Here is a 27,684-nt window from a genome sequence, read left to right as displayed (position 1 = left end):
CCCCTTAATATCAAAATGGTTCGCCCCGTTGCTATGCTATCTTTTGTAGACGTTCTCCAGGGTGATGAAGAAGAAGATGCGTGAAAATACACAACGGTGTCCGGTTTAAAAACGTAAATAGTGTGAACCGTGACAAAAAATAACCATGGCCGGTTTGAGGACAGTTAACGGGAAGTTCTCGGGAGTCAATCCAGCTGTGAGGTAATGTTTAATATCGAACTGTGTTAGCAGAAAAACGGTTCAGTTACGCCGTCAAGCTAACCGGGGCTACGTTAGCGCGAGCCGCTGTCCGTTATTTGCCGTTTGTTTTACCATCAGTTATTCTTAACGGTAACGTCATTGTCAACGGTAATGTTAACGTTAGCGGTGCCATGCATTCCTAGAAATTCCCTTCTCCGTACATCAGTCAAGTATTTGTTTTTACTGTCTAACCTTAAACCTACTGTAACGTTAAGCTAACCGACGAACTGTGTGAGCTCTGTGGGAGGTAGCTATCCCGAAAATAACACACATTTAAATCATATTTTTACTCTGCTGAAACATATTTGTATCATTTCATTATGAGAAAAACGGTGTTGGCGATATCTGTGGCACTCATGAGCAGTGGTGGGAGGTAAATAAGTACATTTACTCAAGTACTGTTCTTAATTTAAGTATAATTTTGATGTATCGTTACTTGTACTTTACTTGAGTAATTTCGTTTTATGCTACTTTATACTTCTACCTCACTACATTTCAAAACTGAGATATATAAATACATTTATCTGGTGACTTCAGATTATTATTACAAAATATTATCAACAAAGTAAATAACATATTCTATTATAGATTTAGCATACGTTATATAAAGTAAATAAAACGTGCCCCACCTTTATCTGCTGCAACATTATATATTTACATATTTATATTTACATTATTATCAGAATAATGATCTGATAATATAATATTCTGAAATGGGTCATTCTGCATAATGAGTACTTTTATTTTCGTACTTTAGGTTTAGTTCGATGATAATGCTTGTATGTTTTACTAAGTAACATTTTAAATGCAAGACTTTTACTTGTAACAGAGTATATCTACAGTGTAGTATTACTACTGTTCTGTAAGGAAAAGCTTCCAATACTTTTTTTCACCACTGATCATGAGAGACGTTAGGCTATCTGTAATGAGCAGGGTGCAAAATCTATTTTTGCCATTATTTGTCCACTGGCCAAATTGCTATTGAATGTTCAAATTTTACCAGTCTCTTATAGATTGACATTGTTTTTGGGCAGATGAGTGAAGGAAATCTACCATCCATGGACGTGTTTTACCAGCATTTGGCTAGTGAATAGTGTTCATTTTGTGCCCTGGTTAGTGAACTTTTGGGATAATTATCTTTAAGCTTTTATACTTTTAATAAATGCAAGATCTTTAAGTTTTGATAGATTAAAAAAAAGATATGCAACATCTAACTTACTGGCCATTTCTGAGGTGGTATGACATTATCAAACTATGAGATTTGGTTGAACTCTTTGGAAACAGCAAGTAAGTTGGACCTGGTTGGGTTTTTTTTTATTGTTTTTTTTATTTTATCAAAATTAGGTTAAAAATGAACTTTTGGGCTCAATATTTACCTGAAGTTAATGTTAAGAACTAACAAAGGCATGATAGTATATATTTCTTCTTATTGATATTTTTCAGTTGCTGTCGTCTGAGTCAGGTTCAGTCTCTGCTCTTCGATGGTGGCACCACCACTCCTGATGGCATCCTGTGCTCTCTTGGTATGCTGAGCTGCAAACGATCTATCTTTATAGCTTTGTCTGACCTGGTTAACTGCACTGCCAACAGCTAATGCCAGAGGACATTATTTTTCACAACAGATGGTGAATAAAAGTGTTTATATGGTCATTCCAAAACAGCCAACACATATTCAAATATGTTTTGTATATTTTAGGAATTGACAGCAGATATAATGAGGGGTGCACTGAGCTGGCAAAATACCTATTCTATGGATTATACGGACGAAATCAAATTAATCTGGAACATATTCTTGACGAATTCCCAGAAGAAATGTTGGATGGTGAGTTTTTCAAGTGTTACTCACAACATTTGTAATCATATTTTTATGCCTGATTTTTTTTTTTTTGACACATTGCTTGTCTGCTTTCCAGATGTCATCCTGCTGATCAAGGCAGAGTGTGTCCATCTGTACTGCAACCCAATGAACTACAGTTACCTGTTGCCCTACGTGTCCCACTGGAGGAACCTGCATCTCTACTGCATGACAGAGGCAGAGGTGAAAAAGCCCTCATCCTCCCCTACATGCTTAAAATTCCTCTTAATTACACTTCCTGCATGTTTAAGTTAGGAGTAGGAACTTAATCAAGAGTATTTAGGTATCTTAAAGTATGCACCTGGCTGTATTTTAACTCTTGCAGGTTACTATTAAGATTTTTTTGGCACTAGCCAAGTCAGTTTAAATGTTACACCTTATCTACATGGGCTGTACAGTGAAAGCAGCACATTCACTTTCATTAATGGTGTGTTCTAGTTTTTACCCCTGCACCTGCAATTTGTGCACACTATGCCTCTTTAACTAATGATGAAAATTGTAAATATGCCCTTTGTAGCAGTGTTTGTAAGTCCTTTTTAAGTTGTCTACCCCTGTAATTGTCCCCCCTCCACACACAGTATGAAGACGAGGAAGCAGCGGAGGAATTCAAAATCTCCAGTTTTGTCACAATGGTTCAGGACTGCTATCGTATCGGAGTACCTTACAGTTCCCAGGGTACTGTACATATCATATTTTAATCTCCACATTCACTCACTACACATATGTTAAAGAGATAATGAAAAGTATTTACAAACATCTCACTACATTACATTACATGACATCTCAGTATGCTAGAATACAATGTAGTTTCACCAATTTGACATTGCATACTTATTTACAAAAATGTAATTACACCCACATCACAAGTAATTGTACTTGCCTTTCTGTTACTTTAAGGACACATCCAGAGGTTTGATATGTTTATGGTGGAAAAGTGGCCCCTGATTCAAGCATTTGCCCTGGAAGGCATTGGTGGAGGAAGCTTTTTTACCATGAAATACAAGGTGACCAAAAGAAAGACTTGTGATTGAGATTGTACTTGTGGTCCTTCACTTCTCGTCTCAGCTTGTTTTGTATATTCCTGATTTTCCAGCTAATGGACTTGAGTGAGAAGCTGTGGCAGGTTTACAACAGACTCGACCCAGTGTCCCTGGACAAACTCCTCACAGAGGTAACAGCTTCTTTTTTTAATCAGCTGTTTGAACTGATTTGTTGCATTTAACCACACGGCCTACCTGGGACATCTGGACCTCCTACTAAAATATTCATGTCCAGAAGAAAAATAATCATTTTATAGGAAATTACCAGAGTTAAAAGTTACAGTATCTAAAAATATCCACATTTTTAAATGCTAGCTGATTAATGAGTCGGTTTAAGATGAATTAATTGATTTTGATAATTAACTGTTTTGGTAGGTCATAAGTGGCATTTATATTTTCTGGCTGATCATTATTTATATTTGGTATGCGAGTGTGTGGAAATGACAATTCAGTATGATATGTACTCTAACCTTAGTGTTGTTTATTGTATTTTAGGACTTGGTCACTTTTGAGAAGCAGTGGAGTGGTTTCTTCTCCAGCATGGAATTGGAGAGCCATCTGTCCATCTTGGAGCTATCTGAAGCACAGGCAGGAGAGGTATGCTTATTTTCAATATTCCCAGAAACAATAGGTGTAGTGACTGGAATGACATGAATTCAATGTCTGCTTAAATGACTACTTGTGCATTTGTTTGTGCACAAATTATTTTTAAACAGCATTGTTCAGTGTCAGGTATTAGCAGTCAGCAAAGTGAACTTTTGCCTGCATTAATTTTATTTTCATCAATCCACAGGCATTCCGTACTTATTACTCTCATGGCCTGATCTCAAGCAACATCACAGATAGAAGGTATTCTTCACATTCAACAATGTGTTAATACTGAAATGATGTTTATCTTGTGGTTCGTAGAATAAATAAAATACTGTTGCTTAATCAAAAATGTCTTTATTTCAGTAAAAGTCAGCAGCCCTTTGTCTTGTTTGGGAAGCATTCCTCCTTAGAGGATTTGGAGAGTTATTCATTCAACTTCCCCTCAGAGAGTCATCAGGTCCGCAGCACAGGGCTCCAGGGTGCTGCAGCCAGACACATGGTGAGAACTCTGAAATGGAAAACCGCAGGATGTAGATAACATTGTAAACTACTTGCATTATGATAGGATCCCTATTAATGGCTTGGCTTCTGCCAAAGTAGTTAGTATAGTAGGAGACCTCCAACATTTCAAATAGGATTTATGTAATTATTCTAGTTTGTGTAATTAATGTTTTATAAATCACATTGCTCAAGTTAAAGAGGAAAACTGGCCTGCAGCACCACCTGCTGAAGGTATTTGGTACAACCAGAGCAGTGATGACAAATAATCTTGAACATCTCTTGCCAGAAATTGGGATTTCTGATCCTGTGTCTCCTGTAAATAGGAGATTTAGGTCGTTTTTCACCACCTTTGTCCGTGTCATATTAAGCCCAGTTCAGACCAAAGATTAGCAACGCACCGGTTTTCGAACGTCACAAGTGAGAGTTGCAGCGGTGTGAACTGACTCAGCTCATTGCGAATCTAGCCGGCTGATGTTGTCGCCAGCGATTCAACTTGTCAAATCGCTAGAGGCTGGTTTTAGAACGTAACACACGTCAACTGTTTCAACAACCAATCAAGTCTTAGCAAAGTCCGCTGGTCAAGTCACTGACAAACTTTCAGCTGGTTGAAAAGGCTGTTTTGGACGGAGGCTCAACTAGAGAGAGAGAGAGGGTCTAGCGTGCAATTCAATGAATAGGGAGAGCGAGCGCATTAATCCAGAACAGAACAGTGAATCAGGGAAATAAAATGGTATTTTCTCTGTTTCATCTCTATAGAAATGCAGATGTAGAGAGTATCTCACTATCTCTTTCCTGATATTTTATAATGCTACAAATTATGTCCAACTACGAGAAAAAGCCAGAAAAGTCGGCGGTCAGAACGGAAGTACAGAGAGGCGTTGCTATGGAGATGATACACCGTCTCTTCTCGTCGCATTGGTCTAAACAGGCAGGTTTCGGAACATTGCAGACCTGCACGTTGCAAGTAGTTGCAGGTTTCAACTTCCTGCTTTGCAAATCTTGTTCTGAACTGGGCTTTATGAAGTTGGAACATGACATGATTGTATCTTTCCAAAAAAAACGTTTTTTTTTGTCCACTAGATTCTGCAGTGTGTGGCTCCCAAAGGACCTCTAGCCTGCTCTCGAACTTATTTCTTTGGGACCCCCCACACTCCATACCTTGGTGAGCTTTTACTTTATGACTCTGATCAACTGCACATGTGTAAACTCTGTTGGTTTAGAAATAAACAGTATATTTTACATGACTCTCTTCTGCATCAAATTTTAGAGGTAACCCTGCCGCAGAGCACAAATTATTAACCCAGGAGTTAGAGTAGTACTAACTGAGTCTCTTTCACAATTGTTAGTGTGAAATGTTGCTTTGCCTGGAGTTAATTGTAGGGTCCACAAGAGAGTGTAATATGAGAAGCCTTAATTTGTATCGTTGGTATATAATTTATTTACCCTGGCTGGATTTCACCCACAGGAAATCAAAATACAGAGCAAAAAAAAACAGAAGTCTTGTAAGTGATTTTATTTTCGATCTCATAATTCATATTTTTCCCCTGTAATTTATTAGTTAAACACTGTTAAATTTAAGATTTTTTCCCTTCCAGACTTTTGTCACAAATATATTCAGCTGCTGTTCAAGCAGTCCTTTCAGGGATCAAATGCTACTCCTGTACCTCCAGCTCTACCAAGGTCAGAAAAAGACAGCTTTTTAACATTTAGCTTTCATATCTGTAACATGTAACATTTCTCATTAAGAGGTGTTGTTTGTTTTCAGGCTAAGGATGTAGCAGAGAACACCTTTCTAGTGACTTTGGACTCAATGAATTTAAGTCAGTACCGCAGTTCTCTCAGGTACAGATTGATTTTGATTTTTTTCACTGTCGTCCTCTGTTGTCTTTCAGCCATTTATTGTTTGAATTGGTTTGATTCTCTATCTCCTCTCCTCAGGTCCAAATGTGAATTCAGCATCCAAGCAGTGAATATGCAAGGAAGGTGAGTGTTAACTAGTCCTTATTGGTCATTTTGCAAGCATTTGTATTTTCTGACACGGCTCACTGGAAATGTAATTTGTGTTATTTGAAAATTCTACTTAATTTATGCTTTCTTCAAAATCTTTTTGTAAAAGCTGTTTTATTTTTGTTTTCAGGATCATTCCACTGACTAATGAAAAAAGCCGTTATGTAGTAAAAACAGTAAGTTAAGGAAACCAGATTATTTTTCCCTTGAGCAAAGGATGGCGTGTATATACAATTTCCCTTTCAAAAGCCTTTTTTTTTTTCTTCATCTTGTCTAATTCTTTTTTTAAGGCCTCCATGACTGTCCATGACATTCCAGACCTGCAGTCGGACAGGGGCGACCTGGGCACTGTGGTCTTCTCTGAATCCTTCTTGGAGTCCAGCATCAACATTCAACAGAAGGGTACAATATTGATAAGATTAAAGCAGTTTCTCAATCTGCATTCTTGTCTGTACTTGTGTTCTGATGGACTTGTGAAACATCATCGGTCGCAACCCAAGTTGGATTGCACAAAAACGGTCCGAACGTGGAATACTTAGTATTGAGAAACGGCTCAAGTCTAAGTAGAATGGATTGCTGATTCCACAAATTAATTTTGATTTACATAATAAGCAGGAGACATCCCCAGGTCACTGTTAACAGAAAAAGGCAGAAGTCTATTTAAAATAACAACGCTCTTGTTTAAAAATAGCCTACTGCTCGGAGGACCATATCCATCTTCCTTGTTTGACATTCTTTGGCTTTGTTGTTTGTGCTTCTTTTCAAACAAGTGTGTTTGCTCTCCTCCAGATGGCACTGTGTCCTCAGACAGCTGCTACACCATCCTGACTACGACTGTGCCTCGATATGCCTGCTGGCTGGTATGTGTGGGGCTTAAAATCTATTTCATATTAATACGATAAACAGAATGTTTGAATACAGCACTGAGTGACTTAGTCTAGATTTCTATTTTTACAGTTAAAGTTTTCCAAAACACACATTTTCAGTCGTATCTATCCAGAAAACATGTTGTTTTATCCTTAGTTAAATACATACACAATTGTGTTTTTTTTCCAATATTGTTATAAATATTCTTGTGGTCATGTTGTTATTAGATGGAATCTGATGTCAAGAATTCTGAGCAAGCCCAACATCTTGCTAAGGTAAGTTAAGAAGTGTCATGTATCCACCACAGTGTATTAATATATGTTTATGTGCGTATGACCATGTGACCTCATCACAGACCGTATGTTTCTTAAACAGAAAGAGGAAGGCACTTGTTTGGGAACTGCTTTGACTGTAGCAGATGCTGCGTATGCGTTTTCCAGCAGCCAGCTCTCCACACCTGAAGAAGGTGACACGTTAATATTAACATCTCTGTCACGTCGTTGATATTCATTATTACATAATTTTTACTGATTCACAATATACTATTTCTGTTTGAAATGTGACCGTACATTTACAAGATATTTTTTCATATATTGTGGCCCATGTTCTGCATCATTTAAAAAACTTTTTTTTTTTAAATAATCATAGGAAAAATCATCTTCTTCTCTGAGGGACTCCTGTTTATTCATTCTCAATATGGAAGCATTACCCTGTCCAAGGACCACATCAGAGCCATCAGGTTCTATGATCCGGTAATATTTACAGTTATGACACGTGTGTGATCACATACTGTATATACTCGTCTCCATAAGATCTATGTTGTTGTGACATGGTACATTAATGATTTAAAAGACAGCTCTTGCTTCCTTCCAAAACCGTGCTGACACATATAATGTGAATCCATGTGAAGATGGATTTCTGGTTCTGGTTTGTGTATGATTTCTGTGTCCTCTTATCACAAGGACTCCAGTGCTGTGGCGTCTCTCCTTGTGGACTATGAGAGCAGCCTACTCCCATACCTCCCGTTCCCTCTCCACAGCCCTGATCATTGTCTGGTCTTTGCTCTTCAGCCCAGGTCTAAGAGCCACAGGGCCTTCTATTCCAAGGTAAGATTTTTAGCCAGCCATCTCTGACAGGCTTTGAGACTGAAGATACACACGGGCTATCTGAAAGAGGTCTCAGTCTCTGATCCTGCTTGTTTAACATTAATCTAAGGATTTCTTTAATTATTAGTATTTCAGGTTATACTATGAAAAATGCTATACAGTCATTTTCAAAAAATGTTGTCAAGTGTTTAACTCCCACTAGTACTGATGTTTTTATTTGGGGGGGTCGTAAATTGTGAATGAAATATAGGTTAGGATTTTGTTTTGTACTGGTTCATGGATGAGCCATTATTTAAAACAAAAACCTACTTCTTCCTATTATGCTCATTACAGCTTGTTGTATGAACCCTATTTCTGTTGATTTCAGGTTTTGTCAGTGTGGCAAAAGCCTGAATCAGGACTCTCTCTGCAACTGGTGGAACAAAAGCACCTGACCTGGAACCAGAAAACCATGTAAGATAACTTAAAATGACTTTATCCTCTTTCCAGTTTGAGATCAGATGTCTGTTTTCTAGATTCACATTGTGCATTCCTTTGAGTAGTGGATAATAGTTTATTTTTTTGTAATATCGCACTTTTAGAAAATGTTTGTGATCCTATACGATGAATTCAAAACAACTATGCAGAAGGTTATGGCAGATTTAGACACAATGATAACATTTCAGTTTGCCCATTTTTTAGATATTTGAATGTTTTACTTTCATATCACACAATTGTGATAGTCCTACAATCTGTGTGATTTATATTATTACCATCGTTGACATGGTATGTGATTCTGTTAAATAAGGAAGCGGTCTTTTAGATGCTATATAAGTCCAGGTGTTTAAGGTTAACTCTGTCCATGAAATTGCAACAAAAAATCATAATGGCTTTTTTCTCTCAGGCACACCAGACTGCAGAAGCTGCATGACAGTCACGAGCCTCCAGTGGCCAAACGCAGAGGCAGCCTGAAGACTTCATACTCCCAGCTGCCAGAACAGGACATGTTAGTACACACTCAAATCACTCAGTAGAGTGCTCCACTGTAGGTATTGTTTAATCACGAGTATGTCTTCCCAAAATAGCATTTAAGCCTGTGTCTTCTTGATACAGTGTATTCATCATTGGGGAAACAGAAAAGTATTTTTTGCTGAGAGAATATTTAAGATAATGAAAGTTCATTATCTGGCCCAAAATAAACAGTGCACAATTTTTTTCTTTTCTGACACTTTTGCTGAAACAAAGACAAGCACATGAACAAGGAAAACTCAGCTTCTTGGTCTTCCCAAATCTCTTCTAAATCATCTAAGTCATCTTGTATAATTAGACACCCAGCTGTTTTAGGCAATTGTGGCCAAAATAAACATAGTTTCCAGTGCTAATAAAAATGTTTATCTCTTTTGCACAATTGTGCATTATCAGTCTTTTTTCTAAGCACTTTATTCTAGCAGATTCCGTGCTTTTATATTAATGTATACTGCAAAAACTGAAGCAAATACAAGTTATGAGTATTAAAGAAGACTGCAAGGAAAGGTGAAGCCTAGCTGTAGAATTCTCTCCATTGCCTGACAAACTCCCAAAATACTTTTTTATCTGGTCGTGCAAATCAGTTGTGACCTCATTTCTGCTTACTGATTCTTATACTCTGCAACCAGGTTCCTTCAGCACTTTGCCTTGAGTAGTATCGGTCAAGAGCCCATTCTATATGACCACCTAGGGGTGCTCTTCCCCTCTGCAGAGCTGAGGAATCCAGTCAACAGTCAGGGAGACAAGGTGAGCATATTGACTAAGGGATATGTAGGCTAGGTAATATGGTATAATTGTGTGATATTGATATAAATATGAGTGTTGGTTTTGATATGGTAGGTTTTTATCACAATATGTAAAGTGAATTGTAACATGGCTTATAGTATAATATAATACTGAAGGGCCATTTATATCATTTGCATGGTGAAAATAATTGTACTGTCTGTGCAGTGTGTTTTGATTCACAGTTTTTTTTTAATATATTTTAATTAATTTTTTATTTTATTTTTGTATCGGACCCCTGGAAGAATAGCGAATAGCTTAGAGATTGATAGATAGATTTTCCACATTTGAAAAAACAACAAAAACATTTCTGGTTCCTTCAAACAATGCTTTCTCCTTAATTTCTCCTGTCAAACTAAATGTGGGTAATACAATTCAAACCATATGCGGTCTTTTTATGTGTGAAAAGGTCGTCATTACCATCATCACTGGATTACCGGGAAGCCATAAGAAGAGACTCTGCAACTTCCTGGTCCAGTTGAACAAGGAACGTGGAAGGTGAGAGAGATTGCATCCAAAAAGCTTTCCTCTGTTTTGTTTGTTGTGCTATTTTATTATTTTTTCATTTTGCTTGTTGTAGCTATGCTAGTGAGAATAACAACACAAATGAAAACAGCAACATTTGATTTTCCTTTCATCCATAGGTGGGTGGTGTACACGCCTGGTCCTGACAGTTGTGACAGCTTCTCAGCCGCTCACCTGCAGGAGTATTTGTCCAGCTTCCTGGAGAGCCAGAGAGGCCCAGGAGGCAAACCCCGTCTGTTGGTGCTCTCACCTGGGTAAGAAGGCCCGTTGATCAGAATGATACAGCTTGGAACTGAAAAGTCAAGACTCTGATAGGTCACAGAGAGCAGATTTGGAAGCATTTCATATAAAAAAATACTACAATTTGAGAGTAATGCTATCTTCATCCCAGTACATAACTTCATTTATTTGCAAATGTTTCTGCTTGGACAGATACACAGATGTTCTGGAGGTGGTCCAGGCTGTGCTTTTCCACCCTGACCCAGTTGTCCAAGCGTGTTTCACCATCGGCGCTGTCACTGCTTGTGTAGACCCTCTCGCCTCCTGTGTGGAGCACAGGTGACTTGTCTTTCTCCAGTAGATTATGTCTGGATGAATTAATGTCCACTGACTTCAAGGTACTCCTGTTTGCGTTGCAATTTTACAAAATAAATAAAATCTGATTGGATTATCAAATAGAATGGAAAATACCATTTTCATAAACTGGTGTTTAATGTAATGTGATAGTTGATTATGAGACAAAACAAAGACGTCAGTGAACAATTCAAGGTATCTCAAATTATATATACAGAAGAAAAGGTTCTGAAATTGTTTTGTTTGCTGTCTAAGTTAAAATCAAATTACTCTTAATGTACACATTTTAAACTTCAGCACAGTATATTTATATTTATGAAAGAAAAAATGTATAATTTAATTATGTTCTGTTAGTTGAGTGATTTGCAAACTCCACACTCAAATGTCTATGGAGTAAGACAGCTGTCAAAAAGATGTGTCCGTGGTTCTAACATTCGTATTCGTAAATAAAACAGTTGCACACAAAGTTCTGCTGTCATACACAAGTCTGAGAAAGTGTTCGGGTTAGGATTGTTTTTATGTGAGTATGAATCTAAAAGCTGTGGGTACAACTCTAATTTCTACGACTACGAAGATGAACACATCCAACATTTATTTATTTTTATTTAGTTATTTATTTCATTAAATTGTACTGTTTTAAATAATAGTTATCAGAACCCTGCAACACAGAGCTGATAAGGTACCCACCAGCTCGTAGGCCCAAGGGGAAGAACGCAAATACCTGAGAGGCGTGAACTGATGAAGCCTCTTGGATGAGAGGTGAAACGTCTTCCTAGACAAATAACCAAGTCCAGTTGCTTTTGACTGAAACTGCTTTGGGGATATTATTATTAAAGGTCTGAAAAGACTTAATATTTTTCTTATTTAGTTTAGTCTTTAGCAAATGCCAATCTTTTTCAATTTTGGGAGAAATGTTGAAAAATGTGCCGGTATTTAATTTTACTCAAACACATACCTATAAATAGTAAAACCAGAGAACTGATCATTTTGGGAGTGATCTCTTATGTTTTCCAGAGCTGTATATGCCAATCATTAACATGCAAGTTAATACAACAAATATCAATTATTATAGGATTATTAATCATTATTATTATTACTATTACTACAGTCTGGACCCATGCAAACCACACTGGAGTGCCTGATCTCAAGCAAATGACTGCAGGCGAATACTAATAACTCTTATAGGGCTTTATTGAGTGTTATCCATGTTGGTCTGTTATTTCTGTTTATTAGACCACTGCTGGGGACGCAGCTCTAATCAAAGAGGCTACGGCGGAACTATGCAGGATATTTTCTTTATGTTTTTTTTTTTACCTTGATTCAACCGCTTCAGAGTAATAGTGCTGGTTAAATAATTGACTAATTACATGGAGAATGGAGCCTCAGACCCGGTGTCCCGGCTCTCGTGTCTGCAGCACCGTGACACAAACGCGCACCGTAACACCTAATCTCTTGTTTATGAGAGATGACAATACACAAATATACATGTGGTAATGTTTATGCTTCATTGTAAACAACTGCACGTGACCGAGAACAGAGTCAGCAAAGCGGAATTGAAACCGACTTATACAAAGGACAGATTTATACGCCAATTGACACAATTTATAAATCGTTAAGCCGTATTTTGGTCAACATTATATCTCAAATTAGTTTTTGTTTTTATTTTCATCAGTGCTAATTAGCTAACTTAAGCCGACTTCTACTGCTAGTAGCTAATGCAAGCACTAACTGAGCGTCACTGGCCGGCATGGTGCTAGCCTGTAAGCTAAAGCAGTATGTCTTTACCTCCATAAACTGTATATTATTTAAAACAGTACAATTTCAAGAAATAAATAACTAAATAAAAATAAATAAATATTGTATGTGTTATTGACTTTAGCTGTGATGATGCTTCCCCTGAGTTACCGGCGGTGTCAGTGGGTGCACTGTTGTCAGCCATCCTCCTTCGGCGCATCATTCGGGGTTCGATTATCCTATGACCTGCCTGTGACTTATGTGACGTCATTTCAACACCTTTTCTACTCGTACCCACAAACTGAATTCTTGTTTACAGGTGAGACTTCGTAGTCGTAGAAATTAGAGTTGTACCCACAGCTTTTAGATTCCTACTCACATAAAAATAATCCAAACCCAAACAATTTCTCAGACTTGTGTATGACAGCAGAATTTTGTGTACAACTTTTTTATTTACGAAAACGAATGGTTAGAATCATGGACGAATCTTTTAATCATGGACACATCTTTTTGACAGCTGTCTTACTCCATAAATGTCACAATCTTGCAGCTGCTTCACAGTAAATGCCCTCATGCAGCGCCTACTGTTTTATGCCAATGTTTTTATCAGATAACCAATGACTGGAAGGCTTTTACTTTGAAACAGCTGTATGTATTACATTTGTATTTACCTAACATTTGTATTTACCTATCCTTGAGAATATGTCATCAATGAGAAGCAAACACTCACTACCTGTAGACTTGGAACGTGACTTGTAAAAGTTTATAACTTGCTCCTTCGAAGTGTACGCCAGTTGCAATGACACAAGCTTAACAGTAGTGACAACTGATTTGGGGACCTAGTTTCACAACAAAAAAACCTACTCAAATCTCTCCTGTAGCACAACCTGCTATTATGCTATCTGTCTGTTTACTTAGCATTTTCCAAAAACATACATTTCAACAACTATAACTTATAATTGAACCTAGCAGAGTTAGTTTGCTCCCGCTGTACACAAATGTAGTTGCATGGCTTTTGCATTTTGGCCTATAAAGTTAAAGAGGTGAAATAAACTAAAACACACATGTGACAGAACCTGAGATTCAAGTTGATGGTTTCACTCAGACCAGATGAAGACAGACAGGGCCGAATGCTGATAAATTGTTGAAGCACTGGAGGTTTCCAGGACACGGTTATATGAGGCTTTTAGCTATTAAAACTCAAGCTGTGTCCCTTTTACAGAGAGGATCAGTCCTACATTTAATCTCAGTCTCCTTTTGTTACAGGCTTTAGATGTAGCTTACAGAGCTTCTCAGTGCTGAAGATTGACTGAGCTGCTCCACACAATATGACATACCACTCTGGGTAATAGGCTGTTTTTCCACTGCACAGCCAAGCTGCGCTGGCCAGTGATACTAGCCAAGTGTCTAGTTTTTACAACATGCTTGGAATTTTTTTTTCACCAGAAATATAATTTGAAATGAATGAATCCAACAAGTGTTATATCAAATGCCCTGGTAACTATCTGAAGTAGAATCATTTGATTTTGCACAGTAACATTCAGAAATCGACCTGGAAAACTCCAATAGTCCTTTAGATGAAGTGATTGTCTAGCAAGCTGAGCTTTAATAATAATAATAATGATGATGATGATAATAATAATAATAATGATAATAATAATAATAATAATTTATTAATGCATTTTGTTTTGTATCCTCTGCAATAAACATTGTGATTGACCTCCAGTCAAACTCTGACAAGCCCCACTTGGCTCAGCAGTGGAAAAATGTGTAATAAGAGGTTTAGTTAGCAATGTGGTTAGCAGCGACTTTTCCATGTGAGGCATCTTCAACAAGCCCCCTATCACTGTCTGTTGCCATAGATTGTGTGGAGATCTGTGGACCCCCCCACTATGGCGCTAATTGGGAGTGGTTAGCCCAGCTTAGGCCTGACCTGCCTGTCAACCCCTTCAGCATAGCCCCTTAATCCCCCAGGTCCACATGTGTGAGCAACACCCCCTCCTCAGTGAAGCTCATCAGTCAGTCATGATCCATTCTTTGTGATGAATGTAGACAGTTCATTACATCAGGACAGGAAAGATAAATGCCTTTCAAAGTGCTGATCCCTCAGCCCGCAGGCTCCCTAAGATCTGCAGGGGGAGGGTCTGCGATGGCTGAAGGGGAACTCACAATAGTTATTTGGAAAGTGGTGTATAAATAAGATTGATTTGAAAACTCAGGATAAATTATGTTAAGTTAAAATGTGATTACAGAAAGCTTTTACATTGGTCAGTTGCCAGTCATAGTCATGATGTCATCCTATGAAAAATGCCTCACAATTGATAACTGGATTGCTAGCCAAGAGCCATAACATGGAATTAGCCTGTTTATTACCGCACGACTTTGGCAAGCACCCATCTGTCATAAATAGAGTTATTGTTAATGATGGTACTGTTGAACAAGACATGGGTTAAAACAAAGAGGACTGGTTATTAAATCAATGAAAACACATCTCTTACATGTATGTCACTCAGGAACAAAAAACTTATTTTAATCATAATCTATCCACATCTTAGTCAAACTAAATTTGCATATGACTTATACCTGGTGGTCAGTCCTCACCCTGGACTCAAGCAAACTGTATATTTAACTTAAAGGTGCTCTACTCGAAATACTGAAAAAAGTGGGCAGGGATTGCCTCTGCACGGCTCTCACTCCAATATGTGAAATGACAATGTTTTTCCACGGCCACATGCACTGACATGCACATGCAGGTGGTCCATCTATTACAACAAACAACAGAGAAACTCTTATTACATGCAGAGGGACAGTTACTTTAATCTCTGCTAAGGACGGCATTAGTCCACTATATCTTTACATGGCAAATAGTTGTGTGCTGCTATGTTAATGCTCTGAATATCAAGTACAGTCCCTTTTAAGTAATTTGGTCTCCTCTCTGTCACTGCAGATTTGCATTTCCTAAGCTGTTGGAGCAATGTAGCCAAGGTAAGTCCTGTCTATCGTTTTTTTCTGCCCTCCAGTTACCCAACAACAAAATATATTAAGGATAAACTTCTGTCATGGTCTTTTTCAGCACTTACATACATCAAATATGCCATCGAGGTAGTTTTTTTCGTGTAACAACTATTAATGAAGAAATCTGGGAGAGTCGCTAACAGCCGGACGTGGCTAACACTGACATTAAAACGGCTTTTTCAACAACTCATACTGCTCAAAATAACAGCAAACCACTGAAGTAGCATGAAAAGTATCCCTTCACATAAAACAAAGCACCAACAACGTAGTTAGTGAACCCAGTGTTTATCAAAAGAGGGTTTTAAAGACTTACCAACTGGCCCCTGTACCAGCTCCTCTCATAGTAAAGTGTAAGTGGATTACCAAAGTCAATCCAAAAGGAAGGAGCCCATTGGTGGTTTATTCTAGCAAAACACGTACACTTTGTAGTTTGAGACAGTTTGGTGAAATATGAGTTAACTAAAGATGTAAAAGGTTTGGAAAAGTCCCAGACAGCAAATTTCCCGCGGCACCGAAATTTCACGCAAGGGGGTGGGGGCGTGTTTTGCCGGAAGGGTTTACAGGTAGAGGTAGAAGTAGCATTAGCAGTCTCGGTGTGTGGGCATCTTTAGTGTGCCTGTGGGTACTGTGAGCCCATGGGCACCGAAGAAAAATGTTTATGCTGCCAACAGAGTGACATTTTTTATCATGTCCTGGAATCATTGAATACACGCTGTTTAACTGCTCTGGAGGATTCCCCATCCCTCATCAACCGCACCGTACTGGACACTTTTTTCCATGTCCCCAGAATAAATTGGAAGAGGCGACCAGTTTTGAGTTATTTTGAACAGTATTAGTGGTTAAAAAAGACGTTTAATGCCTTCACCGTACTGCCTCAAGCTAATCACTGTTAGCCATGTCCGGCTGTTAGCGACTCTACTGGATTTCTCCGTTAATAGTTGTTACATGAAAAAAACTGTCTCAATGATTTATTTGATGTATGTAAGTGCCGAAAAAGGCCATGGGATGATTTTGCGCTGGAAATGCACTTTAAAGGCCAGGAAATGTTTGATTTTTGTCGAAGTCAAGAGAAGTTGTACATGTGTGACATAATAGTAATATTCTCGCAATAGAGTAAAGTAGCAAATCCAACACAAACACCCAGTGCATCAATAATATATTTGTATGTGCAACAATGCTTTGTTGTTATTTTTTTTCACTTGTGAAATGTGTTGTAATGCCATTCACCCTCAGACCTTCATATTCCACTGTTTAGAAATTCAAAACTGTAACTTTTTGTCAAGGTATTAAAAAATGGAGGTCATTGTGTTGTGCGGAGATAAAAAAAATTAAAATATCGTATGTTCCAAGTAAATTAGCATTTGGAGGCTGAATTTGCCATAATGAACCCACAGCGATGGGGTTCAAACAGTTATTTATTACCACTATTGTTCTTAAAGGTTTTAGATCAAATTTAACATTGACACGATATGTTACAAAAACCATGGGTAGGTTCAGGATTCCATAGCCTACCTTAAGATTGTATTTGGGTTAACTATCATCCTCCTTCCCATTTTTTTGGCTAGTACCACAAAAAAACCAATTTGTCCAGTTGGGAGGAATTCTGGCTTTTAGAGAATTATTATGCCGTTTATGACTTACCAATCGTTTTGAAGGAATCAGAATGTCAGTTTCCCTTTAAAAATCCTGCTTGCATGTACTGTAACGCAAATATAAAGAAAAGTGAGCCATTTTTTTCTGCATTTCATATTCCCTTTTTTGCGCCCCGTTGTATGTCAGGTATTGTGAGTACAGTGGTGTTCACTGGGATGACAGCAGAGCAGAAGCAGCCTCTCATGCAGCATGTTCAGCAGTTGGTACGCTCTGCCAACCCCACTGCAGCCTTCATACTGGCAGAGAGAGGAGCTGTCACCAGGTAGGCGCCCATAGAATCATGATCAATGCCGCAAACAGTCATTTAACTGCTTTTATCTTTACCTAAAATATCACACTTGGCTACGTTCTACTCCACTTTTTGAGTCCATGTCTGAATCTGTTCAGCAGTGTTCAGTTAGAAAAGTTACATGTCAAGAACATGTAACAGTGCTTTTTGTACTTAAACAATATTTTATTTTTTTAAATTTAAGGCCCATAATGGAAAAACTACATTTTCAAGTGGTGTGTTTTGTTTGTGTCATATCTGCACATATTTCTAAATGTTTTTGTTCAAATAAAGTGTTATGTAATAATTCTGTATTGTTTTTGTTCTATTAATTAGGAATGAAGATGTGAATCAGATACTTTCTGATTGCAGCTTCAATGAGCCACAGATGCTAAGAGCACGTTATGTCCTCTATCCTGGATGGTAAGACCCTCACCCTATGTAACTCTAATGATTGTGACCCTTGTTTGTCCTCCTGTCTCTACTCTCAACCTTTCACTGTTGATTCCTGCCTCAGCGTTCCTCAGTCCTGCCTCGCCTCCCTCCCTTTAATTATCACTGTGCTGCAGTGGTGGGGGTATCGGCTGCTGATTGCTGCAAAGCCCCTCAGGGCATCTTGTATTCTATCACCAGCTCCTGGCAGCACAGTAACAAGCTGTTGGCCATGCAGTTGCCATGTACAAAAAGGGGGTCTCCTTCCTTTTGGCCCGGATCCATTCAGCCTTCATGCCTCAGTGTTCAGCTTACTAATATGAACCTCTGCTAAATCCTCCCCTATGATCATACACTGGATATCTGACCAGAGTCTTGTCCTTTTCATTTACTCATCGTTAAGCTTTAATTTGCCTGTATGTGAGTGTGTTTGAGATGCTCCTTACAAGTCCTCACCCTTTCATCAAGATAATAATCTTTTTCACCTGCTGATGAGAGTTTCTACATTTCTAACAGCAAATCACAAACACTGGCTGCTTTCCTGCGGGCAGCTGGTAGAGTAAACAACTTTCCACGCCAAGACAAAATTTAGCACACACATTTGGCTAGCTCTAGACTTAACTTTCTCACCATTTGTGTAATGTGTGCATGCGTTCTGTGTTTCAGGAGCAAAGGGCGCTTCTTCTCCGGTTCTGGGTCTCTGATCCTTACCCAGCAACACGTAGCTTTCAACCGGCCCCTAGAGAGGCCTCTATTTGTCACCCGCTGCAAAGGTGAGATGGAAAAGAACTCTCCCCCCCTTTATTGAGTCTTACATGTGACTGAAGTTCCAGATATGAGCTGGCGGGGTTTGATGATGATTACATAAGCCGCCTTTCCCTCCAAATATGGAGATAACCGAGGTCTCAAAGTAATTTTTCACTGTTGACACAGTCTGTATTCTCAAAGGATTCACTTATGACTTCTTGCTGCCAATTTTGCTTTTGACGAAATTGATCGTTTATATTAATACTGTTAAATGCAAAACACAGTAATCACAGTAATGACTGCTAAAATTCTCATCTTTTTTCTCTAGCTTTCAAGTCATCATTAAGGCCAAGCCCCTTCCGAGGAAATGTGTACAATGTTTGGGGAAAAGTCAGATTTTCTGGTAGGAATAACATCAACATTTTAATTTTGTCTTTATATAAAATATGGTAAAAATACATTGCCACTTTTTGCTAGATTTTGTACTTTTCAGATCAGTATTTATATTCCAGAGAACTTGCTTTTGTTAAGCATAATTAAACAAATGTGACTTCTTTTCTTGGTAAATATTTGACCTGCATTTGCATTTCCCAGTTTTGGGAATTAATAGAGAAAAGGTTGCCCTCAAGGCAGACAAGAAGCCCCTGACGGTAGGAATATTGCTCGGTTGTTGCTCGGTTGTTCCTCTGGTGTCTGGTGTTTAGAATTCAGCTCATCTGAAGACCTGTGTAGAGTTGTTGCATGAGGAGAGAGTGCAGATATTTGTAGAAAGCTGGGAAGATGCAGTAGTATGGAACGAATGTGGAGACTGTACTGTACCATCCTTATCCTAATACTCACATTCCCTTGGTGTTGTGTGTAACTCAGTCATTGTCTTAAGGGTAGTATATCATTTGCATCACTTTATATTTAGTTATTTTACTTTTTGTATTCAGCTGTTGCACATTCAATAAGTATTTTACATTAAGTTGGGACATATTTGACATGTTTTCTTCTAGGTTTTTTATACCACACACGTGAGTTCTTTGAGCCATTTTGGCAACAGAGAAGTTGTTTAGATGGTAAAACATTAACACCCCACCAACAGCATGCTGGTACCATATGAAGCTGCTGTAGCAGGTGTTACACAAGGTGTGAACAGTATGTGTGACTTATATGTGTGCTCTTTCATCTGTGGCACCTCCAGACTCAGACCAGCTGATGGAAGTGAGCTACAACACAGTGAGTGGGTGTCTGAGCATTGTTCCAGACCACAACATTGACCCTCTGACCCCGGGCCCAAAAGAAACCAACACGCCATACTTCCTGGTCTTTGATGGTGTTGGCCTCACTGATGATGGACTAAAGGACTGGCTCAGACTGTGTGCCAAGCAGGTAGACATGGAAATAGTTTTGCTGTTTTTGATGGCAATACACACTGAGACTAATGTATAGATTTATTATCATTGGTAACATCACTATAAGAATAAGAACATAAACTGTTGTTTCTGTTTGGTGTTTACAGAGGCAGACAAAGAAGCCGGAGAAGACTAAATATACCCTTTCACCACAAGAAATCAAGAGCATACATGTGAGTGGCAGTGGAATGTCGTGTGGACAGAACAACGTTAAAGCAAACCTGTGGAGCTGTTAAATAGGAGCAATGTTTTTATGAGCTTGCACCTACTTTGTTTGTACCTATATTGAATCACTAACATGCATGCAATGCTGGTTTCATCTTTGACTGCTATAAGAAATTTATTTTTGAGGACAATGTATTTAAGAGGAACAATTCTAATGGATTTAAACATGGATTGAAATAATGCAGGTTTCAAATTATTCTAAAAAATGTATCTTTGTAAATATGTGGAATGAAATGCATTCAGAACATTTGTTAGGCCCCAGGGATACATGGATATATGCTTTGTGATAAACAATGAATGTTACCATAACTATTTCTTTATGAGAAACCCTCACAGGCTGTCACAAATGTCACAGCAAGAGCAAAAGAAGTATACAAGCTATGACATTTAATCTGCCAGTGTTGTCTTGGTGGTCTGGTGCTTTTTTTGGTCTTTTTTTTTTTAGATTTTCCTTATCTTCTAAGAGAGTTTGGACTGGGTCAAACTGTTACAGATGTGGATCTTTTCAGTATATAGTTCTGACATGACTTAATATTATATGTTCTCTTTTAGGTGACCAGGCGCCTGGACCCACTACCACAAGGCTTCTTCTACAACGGTTATCAATATGTTGACATCTTTGGAGAAAAAATGAACTTCCACCCCTGTATCCTTTTCATAGCAGTCACTGTCTACTGTAGAACTTCAACTACATGTTTGTCACTCAGGCTTAGAATACTGGAGATTTATCACATTTCAAAGGCTTAAAAAAAGAAAGAGACACTTAAATAAGCTGTTTAACAAAACACACCTGTTGTGTGTAAAGTCATATGAGTCAGTTAAAGCTATTCTTACCTTTCTGGAATTTTTACACTTTCTTTTGTAATCTTAAAATGCTCCTAATAAGCGTATGCCGCACTAAAATGTAAAAGAAATCCACCAGGTGTTGAAACTCATCAATATTCAATTCTCATATATTTTGTGATAAACGTCGGACCAATCATTTTATTCAGTCTGAATAAAATTATTTGCAGAGGTTCCTGCCTGTCATCGTCATAGCGTCCCTTCCAGTTGCCTACTGCTGTCATTGTTTGCGAGTTGGTGGAGGAGAGAGCGTCAGAGGTCAGGCAGCGGGAAGAGGGTGGGACTTTGTAGGGAGGCGGAGTTGTTCATGTTCAAATTTTGTGCTGTGCGACATGCCAGAAAGGTAGGAATAGTTTTAAGGTAATTAAAGTCAAACTGTTTATATTGAAACATAAAATGTGTACAATTGACACATATAGAGGAGAACAGCGATCATGAATCATTGTGAATGGCTGCATGCATTTATATTTACTGTTGTTTGTGGTGATTGTGCTGCTGTTTCCCTTTCATTGCTGTTACTGTAGACATGGAAGAGTTCATTAAAGAGTACCTCGCCGAGGCCAACAAAGAAGTCGAGCTGTTCAACTGTCAGCTGGAGCTGCAAGGACAGCCTGACCTGTTTGATCCTTGATACAATGTGTTTGTATGTCCACTGACTCCATCTGTCTTATTTAAGTCTAAGGGAACCACAGTGGGAGGGACAGGGAGGGCACAGGGGATATGTACTGAAACCAGAATGGTCAATGTGTGAACACCACATGCATCTGCAGAAGCTGCAGCTAGAACTCCATTCATTATCTATGTGCTATGTCACTTTGTTTCCTAACTTGGTGGCACAAAAAGGTTGAGTGCAGATGAGTTTTTAAACAATGACATCACCCATCAAAACCAGTGATGGCATGGCATGGCCTTACTTCCTGCTGCAACACCCCTTGCTGTACAGTTAGCACTTTGGTGTGTTAGGTCTCATATTTATCAAATGAAAGAGACAAACTGATGTGGTCATCTATGTTCATTCAAATTAAGACATGACATGAGAGTTGCTCACAACTGCAGTCAAATCTGAAACATAAGGCAACACAAGACTCCATCTTTAAACCAATGTGATTACGCCACTAAGCCTGCAAGCTATGAGACTTTCACAATTGAAGGGAATTTCCAACCGCATACTCCTACGGCTTGTGCGTTTCTGTTTATCACAGTTGGCAAATTAATGCCTCTATTTCTGGACAGGCATGGATAGCCGTGTGATTCTTGTGGGCTCCCTGGTGGGGTTTCTCAAGAATCGCTCCTCCTCTGTTGTTACCCAATCCGTAGCCCACCTGTTATCTTGTCTGCGTGCCACGCTGCAGCAGAGGGAGCGCTTGGCCATAGAGCTGTAAACATTGGACAGCCTGTTGGCTGCTGACAACTGATGAATGATGCCATTAATCACATAGCTAAACGCCATCCCAGTGCTTTATTTTAAGACTCCTAAAGTGAATTTAATGAAAGTGCAATAAAGCAGACTTCAGTCCCTGCAGCAGAGTGTTGTAATTATAAAACAGCTGAGGCTGTCAAGGAACAAATTGAATCACTAACGTTACATGTCCAACAGAAAGCACTGTATTCTGATTTTTACAATGCTGCTAGTTAACAGTGAGAAACCAGGTAGACACAGAAAGATAAGATAAGCTTTGCTGCAGCCACGTGTGGATCACTCATTTCATCATTTTGGTCAAAATGTCATTTATTGTTGCATTTGTTATACATTCCCATGTTTTGTTTTTATCTTTTGGGTCACTGCTTTTGGGTAAGGCAAGGGGAAAATTAAATTATTTTTTTGGGAAAACCTAGATTGAGTTTACTGTTTGGTTATGGTGGGGTAAACATGAGTAGAGCCTTTAGTGAAAAGTGAAAGGCTTTTTATCAGCTGTGTGACGTGGCAGAGAATCACACTGTCCTGTTTAAATAAGTAGTTATGCTCCTATTTGCTCTGCATTCGTGTGTCACACTAATGTTCTATGCATGTCTTCCACTCATCAGGGTTCCTACACAGATTTTAAATTTTACAGCTGTACAAAAAATGTGTTTGAAAAGCTGTCAGTAATTTATGTGGGGGTAAAAACTGTGCTGTCATTTCTACAGCTGCATATTTGCTTCGTATATGACCCACTTGAATTATAAATTGGGATATCTTGCCAAACTTGCGTTTCAGAGTAAAAGCGTAGTAAATGAGTGAAATTTAGAGGTTGAAAATGTGTAGGAACTCTTCTACAATCTCTGGAGATTTGATGGCTTTCATTCATTATGGGGTCAGCAGTGTAGACTATTTGATGATCTTTGAGTCAAGTGATGCTAGGTTTTGTCTTGTGAATTGATACTGACAGGGACTTTTAAATGCACATAGTGTGCACATACTGCTACCACAGTGTGATATATGGCTTTGGCTGCTGTCCCAAATTAATCGCCTGTATTCAGCTTTGATTACACTGAGATTTTTTACAATGTCAGATAAGAGAGGAAGGGTGTTTTCTCTTAGAGCATATTTAAATAATTCCATAATGTAATTCCTTAGGGGGGTGCTTGCAAGGGAGGTGAACACTTATTCACTGTAGTTAGGTTCTTATCTAAGATATTTATAGCTCAGTGGTGACCTTAGTGTATTTCTGGATTGCCATTCCCAACTGGCATGGTTTACATGTCCGTCTGTCAGCAGCCAGTAAAATTCAATAATTGTGTTTTCAGCTGGCAGACAAAGAAAGAGTGATAACATTGTTGAAGTGATTTCCCCCCAGGTGACCTGTGAGTATCGGTGCAGATTCAAATATTCCTGAATTTGACCTGAACCTGACACTGCTGGCCCCATCCGTCCTCTCAGTAGAGTCCACTTTGATCTAAAGCCATACCATCTTATGCTAGATATGCCACTGTCTTCTAGAAGAATTATACAATGCATAGAATAGCACATAACATAGCAATGAAGTATGCCTCTAACATGTATTACCCTGGTAATGTTCTAGCCAGCAAAAGAGGGGTTCACATGGAGAGGAGGCGCTCACCCCAAGTTACTCACTCCATTAACTCCTCTGACACTCGTTGTCTTTTACTCTATAAAAGAAGTGCAATTGTACCTTGTGTTTTTATATATTGTACTTACAGTACCCTCAAAAGCTCTTTAAGGACAAAGCCGGCAAACAAGTGAGCTGCTAAATTCTCAGTCTCTCATAGCTTGTATTCTGCGGTCTGTTGATTCTGGCTTTGAGTCCTTGTAGCTCACACAACACCTAAAAGGGCCTAAACAACAAGTGAAGGAGTTGCAAAATGAGTTGCTACTTGAAAAAAAAAAGCTTTATCTCCTCTTACAAGTGACTATGAGGTAATACAAAAGTGGAGCATGATAATATGTATCATAGATCCTTTGTTGACAACATAACTGTTGTTTAAGCTGGATCCCCTGTTCAGTGTTCAGGGATGCGCTCCCAAAGCAGTCTGATTTGAGCGGCAGTTGTTGTCGTTCTGTAGTTGCGTAATACTGCAGAGTTATCTTGATTGACAGTGGAATAGTTGTGAGGCTGATGTATGGGAGACTGTAGGATCCACAACTTTGAAACCTGCTACACATGTCAAAGAGCAGAGGCACTCAAACTAGAATTGGCCATGAGATCAAAAAGTAGTCCTTAAAGAGTTGAGGGTTATGTAAGATGTTCGTGATATTTAAATCAAATTACCACTAACACTTGTACACGATTATTACTACGAGTACGTCTACACTATTTTGCATGTGATGAGGTGTCACGTGAATATGATACCACATATTTTCTGACAATATTGCCTTTCACCAAGCTGGTACAACAAAGAGAAAATAATCACATTTATTTTACATATCTGCTGAGAATTTGAATTACCTCGAAATGACAAATAGTATTTTTGTAAGACAGAATTGAACATTCTAGATGCAAGCTAAACGTCTCCTCTCACACAAGCTACAAAAAGGAAAAGCAGATGCAATTTTTTGTAGAAAAAAAACTCTCAAGAGAATCTGATTGGTTGTGAGCTGTCAGGTTTCTCTGATCCAGCAGTGCCTTGGCTACGGCTAAGAAAAGCAGATATTAGAGCTGCATTCGGAGCTCACTCTCCCTATCACGGGGGGAGGGGGTGTTGTCAGGCAAGGATCCGTCCTTCAACAGTGTTGGTGAAAGGAATCCATAGAGTTGTTCTTTAAAGCAATGTGTTTTTACTAAGTCAGGGGGTAAAGTAGGTGAAGTCACACAAGGGGAGGTCGCTGGAGGGCTCAGGCTGATTCAGGTGTTCTTGCAAATTAACCAAAAATCTGTAGGAATAGGGGCTGGGTTCCACAGCGAGTGCTGGAACCAGTACAGTTTGGATACTTCAAATGTATTAACGCTCACAGTGGTACATTTCTTGGCGTATTATTTTGGTTTATTATATGTGTAACATAGTTCAACAGAATGAGATCAAATTCATTACTTGGATGAAAATGTAGATTTGCATTTCTGTCAATGTTCCATAAATCAAAATTAAGGGGAAATAAAATGTTTTACGCCCAGCCCTAGTTGGTATACTAAACCTAGAAGTTTTGTATGATAGTACGGATAAAAGAGGATTGAGTTTGTTGGGTGACCCCTACTTATTGCACATTGGGGGCCCAAAGAGCCCTCCCCAAGCCTCTCAGTGTGACTGCTATGCAGCTCTCTGGCAAACTGAGCACCCTGGTGTCTTCATCCTGTATGTGGAGGCTAGACATTTGTAGCTGAAGTTATAGGACAAAAACAAAGTTTGGTGTTAATTGGTTTTATATTAATGGGGGGTTGTGGTTCTTCTTGTACTGCAATGTGATAACGCAGTGAGAGGATTTTGTTCCTTTTTTTCCTCCAGTGTTGAAAAGGGCCAACAGTGTGGGATGTATGCACTTCTTGAAGAAGTGGATATTTTTCAGGTATTTTTTGTGCTTATTGAAGAAGGCAGCTTGGAAATGGGTTTTTAACTGTCCAAATATTTCTCAGGCCTCGGGGGGCTGTTGATACTAATTGTTTAGGCTGTTCTGTCCTATCAAGGTTAAAAGGGAATCACAGGCTCTTCACCCCACAGTTCTCACAGACAGCGAGAGGAATTTGCTCAGGTGTACTTATTATTTCCATACCTGAGATTACATATTTGCCCTATAAAACCCAAATTTGATAGAAGAAGATGGGGTGAAATTGTGGTTAATATCTTCCGTCTGTAGCTGCACACCGGCTGGCTGCACAGCCGTGTATAAAGGAAGGATGTTGTTATTCGTGTCAAGCAACAGTAACGATTCAAGTTGTGGGGTGTTTGATGTCCTAACTGCAGAATGAGATCTGGGGGGGGGGGGGGGGGGGCAGGCAGGCAAAGGGCTCATTTCTTCTCCCCTATTACAGGCCGTCCAAAGTAAAAGGGGAAAAAAATCACTTCTTATGATCTGTATAGTAATGAGAAGCAAAAGAAAAGAAAAGTGCCAAACTGACTTCCACATTTTGTTTAGAGGGTGTTTACAGAAAGTGAGCAGAACTGAATTGCATTTGCACAAAACTACTGTAACTTCTGTTTTTTTCCTGTGACTGATGCTTTTATAATCTAATTGTTGTTTTTATTGCACCACGTAATCCATTAAATATTTATATGGTTGATCAATTGTTGTTCTTTTATCACTTCAATATAATATTTAGTCATCTAAGGTATATGTTCTGTTACTGTACTTTGATTGTGGGATAACTGTTTCGCTCTCCGATGTCAGCAGCTGCACATGCAGCCAGTTCAGCATAGTAGTGGATTTGTCACTCGGTGAGACAACATGGATTCACTCTGTGTGTCCGAACCCTGCATCAGCACCAACTGAGCTCTCTATTATTAGGGACTGGGAGAGGTAGACTAAACAGAAGTGTGTGTGTGTGTGTGTGTGTGTGTGTGTGTGTGTGTGTGTGTGTGTGTGTGTGTGTGTGTGTGTGTGTGTGTGTGTGTGTGTGTGTGTGTGTGTGTGTGTGTGTGTGTGTGTGTGTGTGTGTGTGTGTGTGTGTGTGTGTGTGTGTGTGTGTGTGTGTGTGTGTGTGTGTGTGTGTGTGTGTGTGTGTGTGTGTGTGTGTGTGTGTGTGTGTGTGTGTGTGTGTGTGTGTGTGTGTGTGTGTGTGTGTGTGTGTGTGTGTGTGTGTGTGTGTGTGTGTGTGTGTGAGCGAGAAATGGCAGCTGAAGAAGTGCTGAGAGAATGTGAGGAATCTTGCACACAAAGTTTTAGCCTTCAATTTCTTCATTGTGTGTG

The 27,684-nt window shown here is 38.9% G+C and overlaps 1 protein-coding gene across 1 annotated transcript; it reads left to right on the top strand.

Annotated features, from left to right (window-relative positions):
* The first annotated feature begins 87 nt into the window (after nucleotides 1-87).
* Nucleotides 88-26,995, top strand: dnaaf9 (dynein axonemal assembly factor 9). The gene is made up of 37 exons (XM_083924380.1): nucleotides 88-201; nucleotides 1,684-1,763; nucleotides 1,937-2,062; nucleotides 2,154-2,278; nucleotides 2,674-2,770; nucleotides 2,993-3,099; nucleotides 3,189-3,266; nucleotides 3,631-3,732; nucleotides 3,929-3,984; nucleotides 4,090-4,225; nucleotides 5,308-5,389; nucleotides 5,693-5,729; nucleotides 5,823-5,907; nucleotides 5,993-6,069; nucleotides 6,166-6,210; nucleotides 6,365-6,410; nucleotides 6,525-6,636; nucleotides 7,024-7,094; nucleotides 7,329-7,376; nucleotides 7,477-7,567; nucleotides 7,750-7,853; nucleotides 8,064-8,207; nucleotides 8,575-8,660; nucleotides 9,091-9,192; nucleotides 9,842-9,959; nucleotides 10,405-10,493; nucleotides 10,640-10,774; nucleotides 10,953-11,078; nucleotides 15,775-15,812; nucleotides 17,622-17,757; nucleotides 18,100-18,186; nucleotides 18,862-18,968; nucleotides 19,271-19,345; nucleotides 20,129-20,316; nucleotides 20,447-20,512; nucleotides 21,117-21,210; nucleotides 21,932-26,995. Exons 1-37 carry the CDS (start codon nucleotides 146-148, stop codon nucleotides 22,036-22,038), a joined length of 3,459 nt encoding a protein of 1,152 aa, XP_083780506.1. The 5' UTR covers nucleotides 88-145; the 3' UTR covers nucleotides 22,039-26,995.
* Nucleotides 26,996-27,684: the final 689 nt, after the last annotated feature.

Source organism: Echiichthys vipera (assembly GCF_963691815.1).
Source record: "Echiichthys vipera genome assembly, chromosome: 12".
Lineage (NCBI taxonomy): Eukaryota > Metazoa > Chordata > Actinopteri > Perciformes > Trachinidae > Echiichthys > Echiichthys vipera.
This window is presented reverse-complemented; position numbering and strand designations above follow the sequence as displayed.